Here is a 22863-nt window from a genome sequence, read left to right as displayed (position 1 = left end):
TGGCTCTACACCTGTTGCTTCTAGTCCCCCAGCATAGGGGATGGTCTGGGGTGGGAGGCTGTGGACAGAGTTCACTACAATCCTGGACCAACGAAATGGCTCCTCTGGGGGCATATGCTGTCCACTTAAGCCATGGGCTGCTCTAATTTACATCAGCGACCAAAAGAGCCCCCATCTGACCCCAAGACCATAGAGTGCAAAGATCACTGTAATATAGTGGGCAGGTAGTTTAGGGGGAGTTGACTTAGCCTCACCTGCATCTAGTTATCCATTTCCCTTGCGCTTGGGTTCATGGATCAGGTGACCAGGCATCCCATGATGATACTCCAAGGGTAGGGCTTTAAGAGGGAGCCTGCACTCTCAGAGATGAGGAATATCAGAGTTTATGAAAGACCTAATGGAAGGCTCTGTGGAGTGATCCAGAGTCTGGAGAGCAGAGGAATCATGTGGGGTTTTTTGTTGTTTTTTAACTGTTTGAGTTGGGAGCGGGTATGCTTCCCAGAGTTTTTAGCTTCTTATTTTGTTAAAATATCGTGTCTTGTTTTGTTTAGTGTTATGTATCTCTGTTTGAGCTTCTGTCATTTCTTATATTATAACTTGGATTTTTAGAGCGTTTCAGTGTCCTTAGTACTAGTATATTTGTCCTTGTCTGGCTTTACAATAAGGGTTTGAAGCAAGTGGTTCTGAAACAGCAGAAAGACAACTTTGAGAGATTGCCTTATGGCATAAAGTTAAATATAGCAACTAAATTCAAAAGCAGGACTGAAAACAATTTTATAGCTTGTCTCATTATAGTTTGCTGTAAGCTGTTGGAGTCTGATGTTTTCCACACTGCTTTGAAGGGCTTCTTTTCATTAATCATGCAACAGCTTTTAATAGAATGAATTTATTAAGGGAATGTTTTGGTAATCTAATACACATCTTACTATCTAATAAATTCAATTTTCATTAATCAGCAATAATTTTCAATGCTGGGGATACTTTAGCTCACGAATCTGAAAAAGGAAATACAGATCCCTGGAATACCTTAAGACCTCAAAGTAAGAACTCGCTGTGAAACTTCCATCTGGAAATCACAAAGCCAGATGGTTTCATATGTCCCAGAAGAAAATATACATCTGTCAGTTCTTCCTGTAACTGTTTGTATTTGAAGGAGGATTTATTTAATCAACTGGCAACGTGGTTTAGTGTGTCACTCACATCAATACAGCATGTAGACTTCCTGTACCAGGAGTGCTCTTTCATTTCTAGGATACACCGGAGATGATGATTTCACTAAACAGATGTAGCATGATTGTGGATTTTAATTGCACCAGGCATAAAGTTGATGAAGAAGAGCAGTTTAAATTATTGGAGGAGGCTGAATCAAATAAATACCCCAGGGCCTATGCAATTTGCCTTTTGCTCAGAATGCAGAAATGCTTATCTATTGACTGACGGCCAAATTGTGACTGGCTCTTGCACAGCATGCAGTGTCATGCCCCTGCAAGGAACGTCTTCACAATCCCCACCCTGCACGCAGGCACCCAGAGTTGCACAGTGCCTCAGCAGAGGTGAGGAATGGGGCCAGAGTGCATAGGTTGCCCTTGGAGAGAACTGGTGCAGCATGAGAATTCTTAGCACATTAGACTGGGATTTGTTCTGCCTGGAGGAGTGTTGAGGCTCTGCATTGCCTTGTTTTCAGGCCAGCGTCTACTGCACCACAATTGTGTCCTATGGAAAACTGAATACAATTTTATCATAGAGATTCTTACATATGATTACAGTTGTTCCCAGAGTATGAAGTTTCTTCCTTATCCAATGTACCTATTCCTTCTCACCACACCCTAGGCTTAGCATCTGATGTTATCTAGCAAGGGCTATAACAGGGTAATGGGATAATTTGGGACTTTATCTAATTCCCAGTGAAGCCAATGGCAAAATTGTCATCTGGATCCAAACTTTCTCAAAATTTGAAGATATTCAGATATTTAGTTTGGCCCTTTTTAGAGATTATAGGAACCAGTAACAAAGTCTCTCGAAGTTTAAGGAGACTGGGCTGTAGAGTTTCACTTCAACTCAGTTTATGATGATTGAGCTAAAACATAAATGGCCAAATGCAGTGCATCAACGCAGACATTATACATGCATGTTGTGATAGTTTACCTGTTGAGTTTTATTCATTTACTGAAGTCTTACCTTTGTTCTTTGCCTTTTTAATTTTATTTGGAACCAGGGTTATCCCCACAACATTATTTCCCTGAGAAATATCTCCAACACCAACATGCTCAGGGAACTTTTTGGCTTTGAGCTCCAGTGTAAATAGCCAGGGAAGCGTGGGTTGATCATAGCAGCTACATATTGCTACTTCTGCCCTCCTTCTGTAACATGTGCTCACTCAGTCTGGCTTTCTGTCCCCTTCCAGTAGCTGGCTCACATAGGAGTTTAAGTTTGCTACAGTCATAGGCTAACAGATGAGAATCTTTCAGCTCAGGAAGTAGTGGCTCTGTGTGTTTTCATAGTGGCTGGACCAATCTGTAGTAAGTGTAGGTTAACTACCATTCTGAAAAAGCTTTACATTTTGGAAACAAATATGTAACAGTTTTCCTTGGAAACAATTTTAGCACCAGTTTTCCACTTGGAGCCTAAGATGGGCACCCATGGACCTCATCTAAGTAAAGTGGAATCCATTGTGGCAACCTGTAACCTTGCCTTTGTGGGTTACAACTAAGAATATCAAATTTAGAACAAACTGCTGAGGATTAGGCAGACACACCCCAAAACTGGTGGTTATTCTCCCATAAGATATACCTAACCAGCAACAAAAGTAAACTTCTGTTTCATCACACTGGCTAACAAGAAGTCAGAAGAGCAGTTGTCTTAGGCATTCCAGTCCTTGTATCACCACGAAAAACATTAGACTTAAAGATGAGTGGTTCTTTAAAACCAGTTTCATCAAATAAAAGACTCTTCTGATCCAAAAGAACCAGCCACACGCCCAGGTCAATATACAACTCAAATCCTACCCAATAATCCGCTGTTGCCAATCCTTTAGTATCTAAAATCTAAGGATTTATTTATAAAAAGAAAGAGAAAGGTGAGTTAAAATTGGTTAAAGGAACCAAATACATCCAAAACCTTTGCATTTATTGCATCAGGCTTGTAGCAGTGATGGAATAAATTGCTAGCTTGTTAAGTCTCTGGTTGCTTCCAAATTATTGGAAGGTCCTCAGTCCCTTGGTTAGAATGCTCCCATTAGTGTAAGTTCATAGTCCAGAGGTTTGAGCAGGAAAGAGGCAAAATGGAGATGTTTCCAGGGCCTTTTATAGCTTCTTCTGTGTGGAGGGAAATCCATTATTTCAAACAAAGCCCACAGCACAACTACTGGAAAATTACAGGTATCAAGATGGTGTTTGGAGTTGTCATAAACAGATAGCTAAGGGTTAATGTCTCTTTCACCTGAAGCACCTGACCAGAGGACCAATCAGGAAACAGGATTTTTTTTCAACTTTGGGTGGAGGGAAGTTTGTGTCTGAGTCTTTGTCTGTCTGCCTGATGCTCTCTCAGCTATGAGGAGTGATTTCTATTTCCTGCTCTCTAATCTTCTGTTTCCAAGTTGTGAGTACAGAGATCATGTATTTACATGTCTATAGTTGCTGGAGTGCTTTGAATTGTATTCTTTTTGAATAAGGCTGTTTATTCATATTTCTTTTAAGCAATCGACCCTGTATTTGTCACCTTAATACAGAGAGACCATTTGTATGTAATTTTCTTTCTTTTATATAAAGCTTTCTTTTAAGACCTGTTGGAGTTTTCTTTAGTGGGGAACTTCAGGGAATTGGGTCTGCAGCTCACCAGGGAATTGGTGGGAGGAAGAAATCAGGGGGAGGTCTGTGTGGGCTAGATTTACTAGTCTGACTTTGCATTCCCTCTGGGTGAAGAGGAAAGTGCTTTTGTTTTCAGGACTGGAATTACAGAGGGTGGACTCCCTCTGCTTAGATTCACGGAGGTTGCTTCTGTGTATCTCTCCAGGAGCACCTGGAGGGGGGAAGGGAAAAGATTTATTTCCTTTTGTTGTAAGACTCAAAGGATTTGGGTCTTGGGATCCCCAGGGAAGGTTTTTCAGGGGGACCAGAGTGCCCCAAAACACTCTAAATTTTTGGGTGGTGGCAGCAAGTACCAGGTCCAAGCTGGTAACTAAGCTTGGAGGTTTTCATGCTAACCCCCATATTTTGGACGCTAAGGTCCAAATCTGGGACTAAAAGTTATGACATGGTGGCAGTGGTGGGATAGAGAGAATCCAGAAGCCAGTAGGAATATTATATTTTTCTTTTCTCTGCTAGGGGCTTTTAAGCAGAGAGAAACAGTTTGGTTTTAAAAGGGAACCAGAGAGAATTTTTTTTTCTGCTCTCTCTGTCAAGTTTCTGGCTTGCATATTAAGCAAGGAACCATTAAGCTGTGACAAGAGTCTTTTGTGACACAATAGCACTCCCATTAGGAGGCAAATGCCAGCTCTATATACATGCAAATAAAGTGGTTTTTCTAGTTTACGCTAGAAGAAAAAAGGGAAATAAGCACTGTTGCTAGGCAGACTTCAGGAGGCAACAGAGAGCCTGCAGTTCAGACAATAAACACCGGAGGGCACCCCAACACAAGAAAACACGATGTCACAAAAACCAGAAGCAGTGCAGCTCGAGGCAATGGAAAAACAGATGGAACTGCTCAGAACACAGATGGCCAGAGATGAGGCAACTCACAAACAAGAGATGGAAAGGCTACAAAAACAAGAAGAAGCCAAAAATGCAGCCCACCGCTGAGACATGGAAAAACAACAAAAAGAGATGGAACTCCAGAGGGAAGCCCACCGACAGGCCATGGAATTAGAAAAGGCTAAGCAAAACACAGCCAACACTAACAACCCTGCGCCAATTATCGTTCCACAGCACAGGAAATTTCCCACCTACAAGGCAGGTGATGACACCGAGGCCTTCTTGAAAAATTTTAGAAGAGCCTGTCTTGGGTACAGCATCCCTGAAGACCAGTACATGGTAGAATTGAGGCCACAGTTCAGTGGACCTTTAGCAGAGGTGGCAGCTGAAACGCCTAAAGAGAACATGAACGACTATAAACGTTTTCAAACCAAGGCCAGATACAGAATGGGGATAACCCCGGATCATGCCCGTCGGCGTTTCAGAACCCAAAAGAGGAATCCAGATGTGTCATTTCCCAAACACGCCTACTACGTTAGGAAAAATTATGAGGCCTGGATATCAGGACACAATGTTAAAACCTTGGAAGAACTGCACCTCCTCATACAAATGGAGCAGTTCTTGGATGGTGTTCCTGAGGACATAACACGGTACATACAAGATGGAAAACCCAAAAATCTCGCTGAGGCGGGGGAGATTGGAGCCAGATGGATGGAAGTGGCAAAAAGCAAGAAAGCTACGGTCAAGGGGAACGAATACCCCAGGGGGCACACCGACCATAAACCCTACAACCGAGGACAGCCAAAGACCCCACATACAACCCAAGTAAAGCCACAGAAGCCCTATTCTTCCACCTCACCAGTCTCCAGTAACTCACCTCGGCCCAGTGACCCATCAGATGGAAGATGCTTTAAGTGTAATGAACTGGGACATATCAAGGCCAACTGTCCCAAGAACACCATGCGAGTGCAATTCATTACACCACCATCACACCAAAGATCCCCAGGCCCGGATGCCTCTCAAATACCCTTGGAGTGAAGGGAAAATTTGAGAGTGGGCGGAAAGAAGGTTACTGCGTGGAGAGACACGGGGGCACAAGTGTCAGGTATCCACCAATCCTTCGTAGACCCCAAATTCATCAACCCAAAGGCCCAAGTGACAATTTACCCCTTCATGTCACAAGCGGTAGACTTGCCTACAGCTGAACTGCCTGTCCAGTACAAAGGCTGGTCAGAAATGTGGACTTTTGCAGTCTATGACAATTATCCTATCCCCATGCTACTGGGGGAAGACTTGGCCAACCAGGTGAAGCAGGCCAAGCGAGTGGGAATGGTTACACGTAGCCAAACCAGGCAAGCTTCCAGACCCATTCCTGTTTCTGAGCCGTCCACACAGCCCCCGTCTGTGTTACCAGAGACCCAGACAGAGGTAGTGGACCCAGATTCCATGCCTACCACTGAAACAGCCACAGCACCTCCAGTCCCAGTCCCGGAACTGGAACAGCAACCAGCACCAGCAAGTGCAACCACATCTTCAAACTCAACGCCAGAGGGCGCCAACGAGCCAGAACTGGCAGAAGCAACAGACAGCCATACCCAAAAGGCTCAGCCAGAGCCTGAAATACCCTCAGGTGCACCAGCGGAGAGCGGTTCACCAGCAACGGAAACTACCCCATCACCTACATTGCTTCCAGAGGGACCAAGCTCAAGTCCACAGTCTGAGGAAGAACTGGTGACCCCAGCCTCAAGGGAACAGTTCCAGACTGAGCAGGAAGCAGATGACAGCCTTCAGAAAGCGTGGGCGGCGGCACGGAGCACCCCACCACCTCTCAGCTCTTCTAATCGATCCCGGTTTGTTATAGACCAAGGACTTTTATACAAGGAGATTCTTTCTGGTGGACACCGGGAAGAATGGCAGCCGCAAAAACAGTTGGTGGTTCCAACTAAGTACCGGGGGAAGCTCTTAAGCTTAGCCCATGATCATTCCAGTGGCCATGCTGGGGTGAACAGAACCAAGGACCGGTTGGGGAAGTCCTTCCACTGGGAGGGGATGGGCAAGGACGTTGCCAAGTATGTCCGGTCTTGTGAGGTATGCCAAAGAGTGGGTAAGCCTCAAGACCAGGTCAAGGCCCCTCTCCAGCCACTCCCCATAATTGACGTCCCATTTCAGCAAGCAGCTGTGGATATTCTGGGTCCTTTCCCAAAAAAGACACCCACAGGAAAGCAGTACGTACTGACTTTAGTGGACTTTGCTACCCGATGGCCGGAAGCAGTAGCTCTAGGCAACACCAGGGCTAACACTGTGTGCCTGGCCCTAACAGACATCTTTGCCAGGGTAGGTTGGCCTTCCGACATCCTTACAGATTCAGGGACTAATTTCCTGGCAGGGACCATGGAAAAACTGTGGGAAACGCATGGGGTGAATCACTTGGTTGCCACCCCGTACCACCATCAAACCAATGGCCTGGTGGAAAGGTTCAATGGAACTTTGGGGGCCATGATACAAAAATTCATCAACGAATTCTCCAATAATTAGGACCTAGTGTTGCAGCAGTTGCTGTTTGCCTACAGGGCTGTACCACATCCCAGTTTAGGGTTTTCACCATTTGAACTTGTGTATGGTCACGAGGTTAAGGGGCCATTACAGTCGGTGAAGCAGCAATGGGAGGGGTTTACGCCTTCTCCAGAACTAACATTCTGGACTTTGTAAGCAACCTACAAAGCACCCTCCGACACTCTTTAGCCTTTGCTAGAGAGAACCTAAAGGATGCTCAGGAAGAGCAAAAGGCCTGGTATGACAGACATGCCAGAGAACATTCCTTCAAGGTAGGAGACCAGGTTATGTTCTTGAAGGCGCAACAGGCCCATAAGATGGAAGCATCATGGGAAGGGCCATTCACGGTCCAAGAGCGCCTGGGAACTGTGAACTACCTCATAGCATTTCCCAATTCCTCACTAAAACCTAGAGTTTACCATGTTAATTCTCTCAAGCCTTTCTATTCCAGAGACTTACAGCTTTGTCAGTTTACAGTCCAGGAAGATGATGCTGTGTGGCCTGACGGTGTCTACTATGACGGAAAAAAAGACGGTGGCGTGGAAGAGGTGAACCTCTCAACCACCCTGGAACGTCTGCAGCGGCGACAAATCAAGGAGCTGTGCACTAGCTTCGCCCCATTGTTCTCAGCCACCCCAGGACGGACTGAACGGGCATACCACTCCATTGACACAGGTAATGCTCACCCAATCAGAACCCCACCCTACCGGGTGTCTCCTCATCCCCAAGCTGCTATAGAACGGAAGATCCAGAACATGCTACAGTTGGGTATAATTCGCTCATCTACCAGTGCATGGGCATCTCCAGTGGTTCTGGTACCCAAACCAGATGGGGAAATACGCTTTTGCGTGGACTACCGTAAGCTAAATACGGTAACTCGTCCGGACAACTATCCAATGCCACGCACCGATAAGCTATTGGAGAAGTTGGGACGTGCCCAGTTCATCTCTACAATAGACCTAACCAAAGGGTACTGGCAAGTACCGCTTGATGAACCTGCCAAGGAGAGGTCAGCATTTGTCACCCATGCGGGGGTGTATGAATTCAATGTCCTTCCTTTTGGCCTTCGAAATGCACCCGCCACCTTCCAGAGGCTGGTAGATGGTCTACTAGCTGGACTGGGAAAATTTGCAGTTGCCTACCTCGATGATGTCACCATTTTTTCAGACTCCTGGCCCGAACACCTACTACGCCTGGAAAAGGTCTTTGAGCGCATCAGGCAGGCCGGACTAACTGTTAAGGCCAAAAAGTGTCAAATAGGCCAAAACAGAGTGACTTACCTGGGGCACCAGGTGGGTCTAGGAACCATAAACCCCCTACAGGCCAAGGTGGATGCTATCCAAAAGTGGCCTGTCCCACGGTCCAAGAAGCAGGTTCAATCCTTCTTAGGCTTGGCCGGATACTACAGGCGATTTGTACCACACTACAGCCAAATTGCTGCCCCACTGACCGACCTGACCAAAAAAACCCAGCCAAATGCAGTTAAGTGGACTGATAAGTGTCAAAAGGCCTTTACCCGACTTAAGGCAACACTCATGTCTGACCCTGTACTCAGGGCCCCAGATTTTAACAAGCCATTCCTAGTAACCACGGATGCATCTGAGCGTAGTATAGGAGCAGTTCTCATGCAGGAAGCAACGGATCACAACTTCCATCCTGTCGTGTTTCTCAGCAAAAAACTGTCTGAGAGGGAAACTCACTGGTCAGTCAGTGAAAAGGAATGCTATGCCATTGTGTACGCCCTGGAAAAGCTATGCCCCTATGTTTGGGGACGGCGGTTCCAGCTACAAACTGACCATGCTGCGCTAAAGTGGCTTCATACTGCCAAGGGGAACAACAAGAAACTTCTTCGTTGGAGTTTAGCTCTCCAAGATTTTAATTTTAAAATTCAACACATCACAGGAGCTTCTAACAAAGCAGCGGATGCACTCTCCCGTGAAAGTTTTCCAAAATCCAGTAGTTGAAAAGTGTTCTTAAACTGTAGAAGTCCGTTACTTATATACTTAGTGGTATATGTAATGAGGCATGTGTTGTATTAATCTGTTTAGTTTAAAGTTCTAGGGAGAAATCGCAGCCAGTAAGCTTCCCCACTGTCTGCAATTTGGGGGGCGTGTCATAAACAGATAGCTAAGGGTAAATGTCTCTTTCACCTGAAGCACCTGATCAGAGGACCAATCAGGAAACAGGATTTTTTTTCAACTTTGGGTGGAGGGAAGTTTGTGTCTGAGTCTTTGTCTGTCTGCCTGATGCTCTCTCAGCTATGAGGAGTGATTTCTATTTCCTGCTCTCTAATCTTCTGTTTCCAAGTTGTGAGTACAGAGATCATGTATTTACATGTCTATAGTTGCTGGAGTGCTTTGAATTGTATTCTTTTTGAATAAGGCTGTTTATTCATATTTCTTTTAAGCAATCGACCCTGTATTTGTCACCTTAATACAGAGAGACCATTTGTATGTAATTTTCTTTCTTTTATATAAAGCTTTCTTTTAAGACCTGTTGGAGTTTTCTTTAGTGGGGAACTTCAGGGAATTGGGTCTGCAGCTCACCAGGGAATTGGTGGGAGGAAGAAATCAGGGGGAGGTCTGTGTGGGCTAGATTTACTAGTCTGACTTTGCATTCCCTCTGGGTGAAGAGGAAAGTGCTTTTGTTTTCAGGACTGGAATTACAGAGGGTGGACTCCCTCTGCTTAGATTCACGGAGGTTGCTTCTGTGTATCTCTCCAGGAGCACCTGGAGGGGGGAAGGGAAAAGATTTATTTCCCTTTGTTGTAAGACTCAAAGGATTTTGGGTCTTGGGGTCCCCAGGGAAGGTTTTTCAGGGGGACCAGAGTGCCCCAAAACACTCTAAATTTTTGGGTGGTGGCAGCAAGTACCAGGTCCAAGCTGGTAACTAAGCTTGGAGGTTTTCATGCTAACCCCCATATTTTGGACGCTAAGGTCCAAATCTGGGACTAAAAGTTATGACAGGAGTCACATGGGCAAGTCACATGTCAATGCAGGATTTCACTTAGTCACAGCAGAAAAGTCCATTAATTGTAGATGAACGTCTTCCATTGTGAGTTAAATGTTCTTTAATGGGCCATTCACTTGACTATTTCCTTCAAAATGTGCTAGTTAAATACCTCGTGGGTGCTACATAGAAGCAAACATTTGAAATGCAGCTATAGAGCCAATGCTCATAACTTCAATTACGAAAATGATACATGCATACAAATAGCAAAATCATATTCAGCAAATCATAACCTGTCCATGGACACCTTAATTGACATACAAGATTTGTTGCAATTATATAACAGTAGTAGCAACAATGCTCTACATGGTCATATTTTAATCAGATAATGTCACACAACCATCCAGGGAAATCTTCTTATCAAAGAAAATGTCTTCCTATCAAGAAAGGTCAAGATGCCAGAATACCAAATCCTGAAACATCAGAGCTCTTGATTTAAAGATGAAACATATTATCAGCACTTAACAAGTAACAATAACTGATTATATAGAATCAGTTGAAAAAAACTATAACAATTAACTGAAACCTCATCAGAAAATGAATTATTGTGTATGGCTGGAGGGTTTTTTAGGATATTGGTTTCTTCTTCCAGTCCATCATATATCAACAAAATCTATACTTTAATTGTAACTTTCACTCTCTTTCAGTAGAGGAAGAGGGTTCATAATTCAGTAAGAAAAAAAATGAGTTCTGTTTCAGAGTCACCAAATACATACATTTCCTGACTTGGCACTTGCTATCCAAATAAAACAAGAATGCTTTGAGACGTCAGTAGCTTGATTTTTTAGAATGATCTTAGAATGATCAATATTATAGGCAAAAAGAACTGTGGGGAGTAAATAATGTCATTTACATTTTTAACTACCTAATTACGTCTCAAATCTGGCAGTTAGAAGTCTAATTAATATCAATTGCACCTACGGTGATTTGTGCTTGCAAAATGTCAGACCAGGACTCAATAGCTAACTTCACAAAATTTTGTACAATTATTACTATTATTACAGTAGCATATAAGAGCCCCAAGCGGGGATCAGGACCTAGTCCTATCGTGCTAGTTGCTGTTGTATTAATTTAGAAGGAATAAATGTGCCAAAGGTGTTAATATAACCCAGTCACTGCCATACATTATAAAGTGTTAAACTAGGTTTGGTTTTTGTTATGGAGACCTCAGCCTGCTACGGCAAAAGCATGAATATCTCCCGTCATGATACTTAATGAACCTGGCAGAGCAGAGAATCTAGCCTTGGGTACATTGCTGGAGCAAAGGAGGCAATTGCTGTTGCAACAAGCTGATAGAGTGACTAGATTGGACAGGAATAAATTGACTGGTGTAAAAGGTTAAGACAAGAAATTACAGCTGATCCACTGCAGAAGAATATGTCAGCAGACTGATAGAAAGATTTGGTCAAAGTTCTGAAAATGAGATTAGCAGCAACATTGTGAATGAATTTATGGAGAAATTTACAGCAGGTTGGAATCTTTAGTGCCAAACAGGATGTAAGACAAGGAGGCCCTGCATGAAAGATTTGGTGGTTTAGGGAAAGGACCACATAAGTAATATTACCCAGATTACATGCCTGGGTGGCTGGTTGTGATACCACAGTGATATTGATGGTGAGGGAGAAAGAAGGTGATTCTAGGGGGAAAATCAAAACCTCAGCTTTGGCCATGTTCAGTTTAAGTGGGCTATTAAACAAGAGAGACTACTATTTTAATTGTCAGATGAGACAGGTGTAAAAAGGAGAGGTATATTTGAGTCATTAGTGTAAACATAATTGAAGGCATTCAGACAAATAAAATTATCTGATTCTCAAAGATAAGGTACAGAGGAGGGTGAATTTACATATATACAGCCAGCTAAATTCAGAGTCCCTTTTGATGGTGCCACATCTATTTTCTTGGATTTTGACTCCATAAAAACATTTTTGGATATGACATTTGGACCTTTACAGGAATATCTTCATGAAACAAAAATCTTCATATGAAGTTCCTGTGATCTAAGAACCTCTTAATGCCAACTGATTAAGGGTTCGCTGTTCTGTAACAGCAACTGCTATCAGGCCTGAAAAATTCATTACACTTGACATGCTGCTTTCATAGGATTTATTCAGAAAAGGTTGTGTGAAATGTCTAATAATAAAAAGCATATGCTATAATGAGCCCTCACAATTGCTGTGAGATGTATTTACTGATCATATTTAAGGAATTACACATATGAACTGAAAATATGTCTGTGTCTGTGTCCCAGTCTGTGAGGCTAGGTTGTCAAACTTGTTTTGCCAGACAAAAGGATGTAGATTCACCTGTCTGCCTCGGTGAATATATAAATTAAGCATATAAGCCAACATAATGGAAGCCTGTTTTGTATATAGAGTCAACAAGAGACAAGTCACTGGAGCCTAAACCACAGGTGGTCATCCTGACTCTGGGGGCAAAACAATTAGTTCTGGGAAAGGAGACTTTGTGGAGACTTGGTGAGACAATAACAAACACTGAAAAGAATCCCAGGCATCAAATGATATCTCAACTGCACAGTTTTGCTGCTACTGGAGACAAGATCAGATTGACAGTGCTATGCAGTCATTCTCCATCCCTCATCAATGAAGCTGCTACAGATCCATATGAACATCTTTCTTCTCTGAAGTCACCGCTTGTGTTGGGATCTCACTCAGTTCCTCATGTGAAACTGGTGGAACTCCGCTATCGCGTATGCTATGGGAAATATTTTGAAGAAGTTCTGTGGCTGTTATCCAGGAAGTCAGACTAAAAGATCATAGTGGTCCCTTCTGGCCTTAGAATCTAAGACTCCAATACCTGGATTTAGCAGGAGGGAATGAAGGTATTGGGAACATATGGTCATTTTAGCATCACATTTCTAAACTATCACCGGTTCATTCACCTGCATGTCCACCAATGTAATATACGCCATCATATGCCAGCAATGCCCCTCTGCTATGTATGTTGGACAAACTGGACAGTCACTACGGAAAAGGATAAACGGACACAAATCAGACATTAGGAATGGCAATATACAAAAACCTGTAGGAGAAAACTTCAACCTCCCTGGCCACACTATAGCAGACCTTAAGGTGGCCATCCTGCAGCAAAAAAACTTCAGAACCAGACTTCACAGAGAAACTGCTGAGCTTCAGTTCATCTGCAAATTTGATACCATCAGCTCAGGATTAAACAAAGACTGTGAATGGCTTGCCAACTACAAAACCAGTTTCTCCTCCCTTGGTTTTCACACCACAAGTGCTAGAACAGGGCCTCATCCTCCCTGATTGAACTAACCTCATTATCTCTAGCTTGCCTGCATATGTATACCTGCCCCTGGAAATTTCCACTACATGCATCTGACGAAGTGGGTATTCACCCACGAAAGCTCATGCTCCAAAACGTCTGTTAGTCTATAAGGTGCCACAGGATTCTTTGCTGCTTTTAAATCTTAATCTTTGATAATATCAGTGTCTCACTAGAAATAGATTTCAATGTTATAAAGACCTGATGCTGTGAAGTACGAATCAAGCTATGTCAATACTGCTCCCCTGGGGACAGCTAACCTGGTAATTTCTCAGGGTATCCAGTGGTTAAGGGCTGGGCCTCTCAGGGGAACGCTTCAAGGGGCAGACAGAGGTTGGTGTATATCTCTCACTAGCCTAGACAGACAAGGTGGATGAGGTAATATTTTTTTATTGAACCAGCTTCTGTTGGTGAGAGAGAGAAGCTTTTCAGCTACACAGAGCTCTTCCTTACAGAGAGGAAGGTCTGCAGAGACCTGGAAGACAGTGCTTGTGTTGGTTTCAGGGAGCTAAACTGCGGCAGGCACAAACAAAGCTGTTTCATGCTAAAGGCAGGTAGTGGTGAAGTGCCTCTCACCTCTGGGGAGTGTCACAGTCCTTATTCAAAATTCTTTTCTCCTTGGTTTTCAAGGCTTTCCTTTATATGTTTTGTCCTTTTGTTTTCTAAACTATGCCTTCATCTTTTATATTATGTTTATAATATATATTTTGATTGGCTCTTTGTTTTTCATGTTTTAATCAATGTTTTGTGACCTCAGAATAGCATGAGTTGAATTCTGCAGTTAAAGGCTTTAGTTCTGTTTGTAGTTTTATTTTTTTTTAAGGAAGAATTATGGGTAATTACGTATTCATTGCCAAAAAAGCAATGTTCTTAGCAAAACCAACATTGATAGCCAAGGATCTTCTACTGTTGTTGTAGACAAAAGCATACATATGCAGTTGCCATTTCTGTCTTGAGAGAGAAATTATGAGCATTTAATTGACACTTGTCAATTAAAGCAAAGCAAAATATTTTCATACAAGAAAAAGAGGCATAATGGAATATTTTAAAAAATCTGTTCTCAAAATGTTGGCTTCTTGTGAGAATAATTCCACAATGCTTTATCAAAGCTGATATCCCAAAATGCAGTGTCATGCAGTAAAATCTACACAAATCTCATGAAAATAAGTGGATATAAAAACAACAGAGGAACCTCAAAAGCTAATCTTTTTCTTGTAGGGGTGAATAATTTATTAGATGGCTAGGGTTGGGCAAGGTGAACACAACTCACTTTGTGTTGCAAGTATTGTGTATGCAAGGATGATACCAGTTTCACTAGATCAGATGACAGCAGGTGAAGGATTTTTGTTATAGTTGTCCTATCTTCAAGTGTAGTCAGCAGGAAAGGGTTAGCAGAACAAGGAAATACAGTAAATCCCCTGCTACAGTGCCTACAGGCTGGGGAAAGACTTCAGAATATAGGATCTTCTGCTTTGATGTTTCAATGTGTAATGACTGTTGCAGTTCATAGATTCTTACACTGGTATTATAGGCCAAATTTTCAATGAGATTTCTAAATTTGCACCTGTACATCTTGTTTTCATACATGGTTTTTTTCCCTTCGGGCATTGGTCATCTAATATTTCTGTTTGCACACTTTTAAAAAAAAAAGTGTACAATAGTTATACCAGCAAAATAAGTCACAGTTTTAGAGGTCCATTTGAAAAGTTTAGCCTTTGTCTGCCAGCTCCTCAATGTTAAGGTTTGGTTTGTCAGCTAACTCAAACAGAGCTGATCTAGATAATCTTGGGCTTCTTACAAATCATTTGCTCCTTATGGGCCTGTATTTTGCAGGCTAAAATAAGATCCCAAGTTACCCATCAATCAGTAGCTTCAAACGCACACACATATTCCATTTCTATTATACACAGAGTGTGTAATTATTAGTGAGAAAAAAAATCACAAAAATCAATGAGATAATTAAATGTACAAACTGAGCACTCTGAGTAATCAGATTAGTTGATACTGATTTTAGCCTCTGTAATGTTGCCACCTGAAAAATGTAGGCGATTAGCACCTTTCTATGAAATGTTTTTCTTTTCTGTGGTTTGGTTTTAGGCCCGGTCTACACTGAAAACCATGGTTTTAGGGCTGATCTACACAGCATACATCTCTCGGAGGTATGAAACATCCACATGCCTGAGAGATGTAGCTATGCCAACCTTGCCCTGGTATAAACAGTGCTAGGGCGATGGATGAATTCAAGATACAAGAATTCTTATGTCAACTTAGCTACCACCCATTGCGAAGGTAGATGAACCACAGCCATGGGAGAATTCCTCTCAAGGTTGTAGTGAGTATCTACGCTGAAGTGCTAGCTACAGCTGCAGCTGTGTCTCTGTAGTGGTTTAAGTGTAGACATTGCCTTTTGATAATGTTATAGCATACATGCATGAGTACAAGATCACTGTATATACTGTACATTAAGTAAATCAAGACTGGATGTTTTTCCAAAACTAAGCACTAGGAATTATTTTGGGGATGTTCTACAGCCCATGCTATACCGGAGGTCAGACTAGATGAGCACAGTGGTCCCTTCTGGTCTTGCAATCTCTGATCTGTTAGCTATCTATTAATAAATATAGATAGTATTTTAATCAAAATCTTACTAACATCCATATTAGAGACAATAATGTTTAAATTAGGGCACCAGAGCCAAACTTCCTTTATAAAAGGTAAAAGCCCCTTAAATAACATAAGAAACATCCAATATGTGGTGCTGCATTCTGAGTGCTAAAAAAGAGGGCTACATTCTAATTATAGATGCACAAAAGGCTTTTATCTTGCTAAACATACCAAGAAAACACTCAGCTTCCCCAAAAGAATTACTATGAATGGGGTGTGTGTGTGTGTGTGTGTGTGTGTGTGTAACATGCACCGTGTTCACATTGTGATTAAATAATTTTGAAAAAGAGAGTGAAATGTGAATGATGCAATAATATCATTGTTATTGATATACATTGTTAATTCTGTAGTAAAATACATAATTTTACAAGTCAAAACAATGTAATTGTAATGTCTTCTTATGAAAAAGAAAACCCAATAAATAAAAGCCTCCCCCTCCAAAAAAAAAATACTGTATGTTGCATATAGTAATAGCATATCTTGATATGGTTAGCCTTTAAGATTGAATTTTGGAATAGTTTCACCCATCTGTTTTTTCCACTGTTGAAGATTAAAAGTACAATAAAAGTAGATGCATAAAATACAAATGTGTCTGACCCTTATTCAGCAAAGTGCTTAAACTTATGTTTAATTTTAGGTACAGGTTTAAAACCCATTGATTTCAATGGAACTTAAGCACATGCTTTAAGTTAAGCATGTGCTTAAGTGTTTTGCTGGATTGAAGCTTATATAAGTCACAAAAGCAACTTGATACTACAACTTTTGTGCATTTTTTTTGAGAAAATCTTATTTCAGAAATTATACTAGTATGAATTATTGTGTTCACAGACTGTAGGACAAGGGGACAGTTTGGGGCTCTGTCACACCACTTTAGGAGCAAATGGTCTGCTGAATACAGTTATCCCAAAGAGAAGCATAAAAGGGATGAGGAGACCAGTACAAGAAGCAGGTATGTGTTTATGAACTAGCCACCTTCGGGATGAGCATGAAAAGTATGTATATGAAATATTTTGATTACTACTTAGTCTTCAAAGGCTCTTTGTTTATTAATCTTTTATACACAGAAATTGTGAGAGAGAGATCTTTTGAATGTTTTAGTTTTCTTTATACCTGAATACAATTTGTCTGTCATTCCACTTAGGTGAATTATGATGGACCTTAGATGCTGATATTCCAATCTAATGCTGTTGCTGGCTTTTGATTATTACTATCATTATTAAGACATTTTTACATTTAAAAATAGTCTAATTACTTAGGTGGTTCACAAAATTGATTTGAACATAGCAAAGGTTAGTTGATTTTAATCTGATTAAGTGTTAAAATTCCCTTTTATTCAGTTAGCCACAAACAGTAAAATGTGGTGTTTATAAAGTATTGTTAGAAGCTAAGAAGTGACCTGATTATTAAACTTATTTAATGTCACACCATCTTTAAAGTGCTTTGGAAGCTACTAATGAAGAGCTTTGTATATGGAAGCTAGCTGTGGTGGTGGAGTGGTGTTTTTGTATTATTTAGTGTGCATTAGGAGAGAACTTTTTTTGTGCTAGATAAAAATGGAAAGAAACATGCTTAAACCAGATTATTTTAAACTCTTGAGTGTAATTCATCATTCCTGCTAATGAAAAACAATATTAAAAGAAATATTTAGAAATTTGCTAACTCAAAGTCAAATCATATGGGAATCAGATAGTGAAATATTTTACCAAAAATGTTACTTTGAAAGATGTTAGGGGTTTGCTGATTCAAAGGATAATGTTGAGTTTTTACCAAAGACAATGACTTTGAGTTTTCATTCATAGGCATGGGTGTTTTACTAGCTGTTTTGTACTACACTGACATTTAAGGGCTATTGAACATAGTCACTGTGGAAATTTCAAACCTCAAGAGACTCATTCTGATTACTATAATACCCAATGGGAGATGCCAAGGAAAGGGAGTGTTTTTGATATATCATGATTTTTTGTGGTTTGGGACAATATATTTTCCTTGTTTTTGTCTGTAGCTGATATAACACACTACCTTTTGTGAATTAATTCAGTATTGGTTTAGAGGAATTATGATTACTTGCACTAAGATTGCCTTGTAGTGTTTGAAATGCTATTTTTTTCTTCCATACTTTTGTTTCTCAATGGGTGGCGTTTAATGATCAGGACAATAATTTATGCCTGACTGAATATAGAGAGATGGAGGCTGATGGTGAAATAAATAAATGTTTGGGTTTGCATTAACGTAGGTAATGTTCATTTGTGGAATTTAGTGTTCTGTAAATATATGGTTAAAATAAAGAAATAATACTCATTTTAAAATACAAACTTTGGGAATAATTTCAACATAAGCATAATGTAAATATTCAGGATACTGGGACTGTCAGTCCTACTTTTGCAAAAAGTGTCAGTGGCTTTTTTATGACTGTAAATGGTCAGAATCTTGGTTTTACATCTCTTCTAGAAGAAGAGCACCTCCTGCAGTTAAGTGTGCCTTCATCCTTTACTGCTTCCACTCTCAGTTCTCTCTGTAAAGCTCTTCATCCTAAATTTCCTCCTTTGGGTCATCTCAATTCCCTCTTGTTTGTATTTCACACTAGTTCAAATAATGTGATTGTCACCAGGTTCCAGTACAAAGTGCCCTGTGTCTGGCCTGGCACCCTGCTTCAGTGTTTCTCTGAGGCTTCAAAAATAACTTATTTGCACCCAGGGTCCATAAAATAATCCTCCTCTCTTGGGCTCTAATTTAGTAAACACTGCCTGGCTCCCCCAAAAACCCTTTTGTCCCTTACCCCTTGATTTCAGGGGTTTCATGGCCCTCTTGCTTGAGGCTGTGAGCTTCAAATCCTGGCTTCCCCAGGCAGCAAACTCTCCTTTAAGTCCAGGATTTCACAGCCCTCCTTCTAGGGACTGTACTTTGGATTCATTTTTTCTCTCTCTCCCCTCGGTAGCTTCTTCTAGCAGCTATTTACCAGCAGCTTCCCCTTCATAAGGCCCAGGTGCCTTCACTGAAGCCCAGGTGAGTAGAAGGTAATCAGTCACAGGTGCACTGGGCCCTTCTCCCTCTTAAAGGGGCCAGTCACTCTGTGACAGTGATATATAACATCTATCATTTCTGTCCTCAGAAGTCCCTGAGATCCCCTCTCAATTCCTTCATTTTTCAGAAAACAGAGGCCACCAGCCAAATTGTATTCTCATTAGGGTTGCACAGCTGTAACTGGTAGCAGAATTTAATCCATAGACTTCATAAATTTTTGTTTAAAAATAATTCAGTGAAACACCCAAATTTTCAGTTCATTATAGTTTGCCTTCTTTTGCATATTCTCCATTTCTAGACTTCTCTTTCATGAACTGTCTACAAGTTTTCTGAATATAGCCTCACCAGTCTCTCATACACTGGTAATTTTCTCCAATAGCTAAATTCATTCATTGCTTTTGTTTATACATCCTGGTATATTAGTTTATGCTTTCTCTCCTAAGCATGGACTTTCACCTACCCTTATTTCAGGAGTATTTTGCTATGTCTGTGATTCTTGAGGGTGCATCAGTTTCATGTTTCTTTCAATAGCCTTATTACAATACCAACAGTTTTTCTATATTGAATTGTTTAAGCAACCATCAGTAACTCTCCATTCTCTTAAGTTTGCCAAGTAATTTTGAATGCTATTGATGTTTTGTTAGAGTTCACTGTCCCCACTTTTCTGTTTGTCATTTTCAGTTACTTCCACAGAGTTTTTTTTTCATCGTGATGAATTTCAGGTCACTCCCATATTTTATAAAATTAACAGAATCAGTCTTACGACTGAATCCTGCTATTTATCTCCTTTCATATGACAGTATTTCCTCTCACACAAATCCTTTGTTTTATATACCCATTATGGAGTCACATAGCTCACACTCAGTATAAAAATATTCCATACCTTTTTAAGACAGCTATGGACTTTTGTCAAGTGCTTTTCTAGAATAGTTGTCTTATGTGTAACTGGAACTATAATGTAGTAGCCTATGAATATACAGAGCTAGACCCTTAGCTGGTATAAATCACTCTGCCTCCACTGAAGTCAACTGTTTCAAAGGAGCAACATTGATTTATGTCACCTGAAGATCCTGCCTGTTGTTTGTAATGATTTTAGGGACCTATATCTAGCCCAAATTATATCTTGGATGAAAACTACTGGACTATTGCACAAAGTGAATCAGCAGATGGACAGTTTTTGCTCATACAGATAAAGCAAAAGAAGGATGGCACTTCACTTTACTGTATGAAAAAACCATCACCCTGAGCAACGTAACTTATATTGACTTAAAGTGATGTCTACACCACACTACGTTGGTCGGAGATGCTCTCCCTTTGACATAGCTTCTGCCTCTCATTGAGATGGAGTAATTAAGTCGATGGGCTAGCGCTCTCCCATCAATCATAGAATCATAGACTTTAAGGTCAGAAGGGACCATTATGATCATCTAGTCTGACCTCCTGCACAATGCAGGCCACAGAATCTTACCCATCCATTCCTGTAATAAACCTCTAACCTACATCTGAGCCATTGAAGTCCTCAAATCATGGTGTAAAGACTTCAAGGTGCAGAGAATCCTCCAGCAAGTGACCCAAGCCCCATTCTACAGAGGAAGGGAAAAAAACCAGGGCCTCTGCTAATCTGTCCTGGGGGAAAATTCCTTCCCGACCCCAAATACGGCGATCAGCTAACCCTGAGCATGTGGGCAAGACTCACCAGCCAGACACTCAGGAAATAATTCTCTGTACTAACTCAGATCCCACCCCATCTGACATCCCATCACAGGCCATTGGGCATATTTACTGCTAATAGTCAAAGATTAATTAATTGCCAAAATTAGACTATTCCCATCAAACCACCCCCTCCATAAAATTATCAAGCTTAGTCTTGAAGCCAGGTATGTCTTTTGCCTCCACTACTCCCCTTGGCAGACTGCTCCAGAACTTCACTCCTCTGATGGTTAGAAAACTTCTTTTAATTTCAAGTCTAAACTTCCTGATAGCCAGTTTATATCATTTGTTCTTGTTTCCACATTGATACTGAGCTTAAATACTTCCTCTCCCTCCCTGGTATTTATCCCTGTGATGTATTTATAGAGCGCAGTCGTATCTCCCCTCAGCCTTCTTTTGGTTAGGCTAAACAAGCCAAGCTCTTTGTAATGTGTCTTTACCAGAGGTGCTAAATTGGCACTGCTACATCAATGGCAGCAGTGGCGATTTAGCACGGGAGTGAAGAGAAGCCCTAACTTAAACCATTTTTGTTGTTGTTCTCATTGTGTTCAGTAGGATTGGATTACTTTGCACTTGTCTTGCTTTAGAGGTGTAATTTTTTTTTATAGCTATGCTTATTACTTTCTTAACATAGTTCTTGTCATGAATACATAATACAGATAGCACCTTTCCCACCTATGCATTGCATAATGTCTGACATTTCATTTGTCAAGGGGTTCTTGGTGTGGAGGGAGCTTTTCAGAAAAATACTTTTGAGGTCTGACTAACATAGCAATGCATCTGTAATGTAACATGACATTCATTTTATATTTCAAAAAAATTTTCAACTCGTGAGATAAAATATCAAAAGCACAATGCCATTTCAGATTATTTTTTCCAAAGTTCTGTTTATTTTCAGCATAAATCCCTATAATTCCTGTGTGAAACCTTTTCTTCAGATTGTTATTTTCCATTTTCTGGTGGTAAATTTAACTTGTATTTCAGACACCAGGGAGATTTGCGCAGGCATAGAAAGGCAGCCAGTGCAGTGCATCTAACTGACATAGTATCCAGTGGATTTGCTCAAAATTTCAGCCATTTTGCTGCTGAAGTTGACAAGACAATTGCAGCTCTAAAACAGCAGGTTTGTCTTGTCATTACCTCTTCTACACTAAACTTAGATATATGTCAGGGTAGCTAAAGTGAATGTGCTTTCAGCTAGTTTCATTAGACTTAGCTGGATCTTTCATGGTATGACAAATCATAATTATGACCAAGTATAAAATGTTTTGTTAAAGGAAATTGAGAGCTCCGAAGTTCAGATTCTCTGTGACAAAGAGCTTAAAATTTATTTTACCTTTTTTTTTCTTTGAAAGTTTCTTACAGTAAAGGTTTTTACTACTTGATATAACCAGTAATATCTGAGAGATCAGAGATGATATTTCAGTGGGTGTTTTTAGAGCAGACAGTCTTACAGCATATCTTTAACAGTCTTTCCTTTGTTTCTAATGGTTAGTTTTTGTTTAAATGTTTTTGAAATGTGATTCAGACTGATGTCTAATCTGCTTTATTTTTTTTTAAATTGGATAACTATGTTCAAGTTTTTATGAGATACTGTTTTTGCCAGAAGTAATCATGAATACGTGTACCTGAAATTGAGTAGTAATATACAATCTGCATTTCAAGGCAGCTTCATTTGAAAAGCTTTCATTTTTGGCCCATTGAAGATGGCATTACATTTATACTATTCTGACTTTGGTGGGAAGCAGCGCGGGCGAGGAATGTGCTGGCCGCGGCTTCCCGCCACACCCATTGGCCTGGGACAGTGAACCGCGGCCAGTGGGGGCCGCGGTCCACTGAACTGCCAATGCAGCAGGTAAACAAACTGGCCCGGCCTGCCAGAATGCTTACCCTGGCGAGCCGCATGCCAAAGGTT

General features: G+C 41.0%; 1 protein-coding gene across 1 annotated transcript in view; it reads left to right on the top strand.

Annotated features, from left to right (window-relative positions):
• Nucleotides 1-22863, top strand: part of PXDNL (peroxidasin like) — a 302579-nt gene that overhangs the window by 252158 nt on the left and 27558 nt on the right. Inside the window, 2 exon segments of the mRNA XM_030553072.1 lie at nucleotides 17041-17166; nucleotides 21933-22071. Coding sequence (XP_030408932.1) covers nucleotides 17041-17166; nucleotides 21933-22071 — 265 coding nt within the window.

Source organism: Gopherus evgoodei, chromosome 2 (assembly GCF_007399415.2).
Source record: "Gopherus evgoodei ecotype Sinaloan lineage chromosome 2, rGopEvg1_v1.p, whole genome shotgun sequence".
In the NCBI taxonomy this organism is placed as follows: Eukaryota; Metazoa; Chordata; order Testudines; family Testudinidae; genus Gopherus; species Gopherus evgoodei.
The sequence above is the reverse complement of the archived record's forward strand: the minus strand, read 5'-3'. Positions and strand labels throughout refer to the sequence as shown.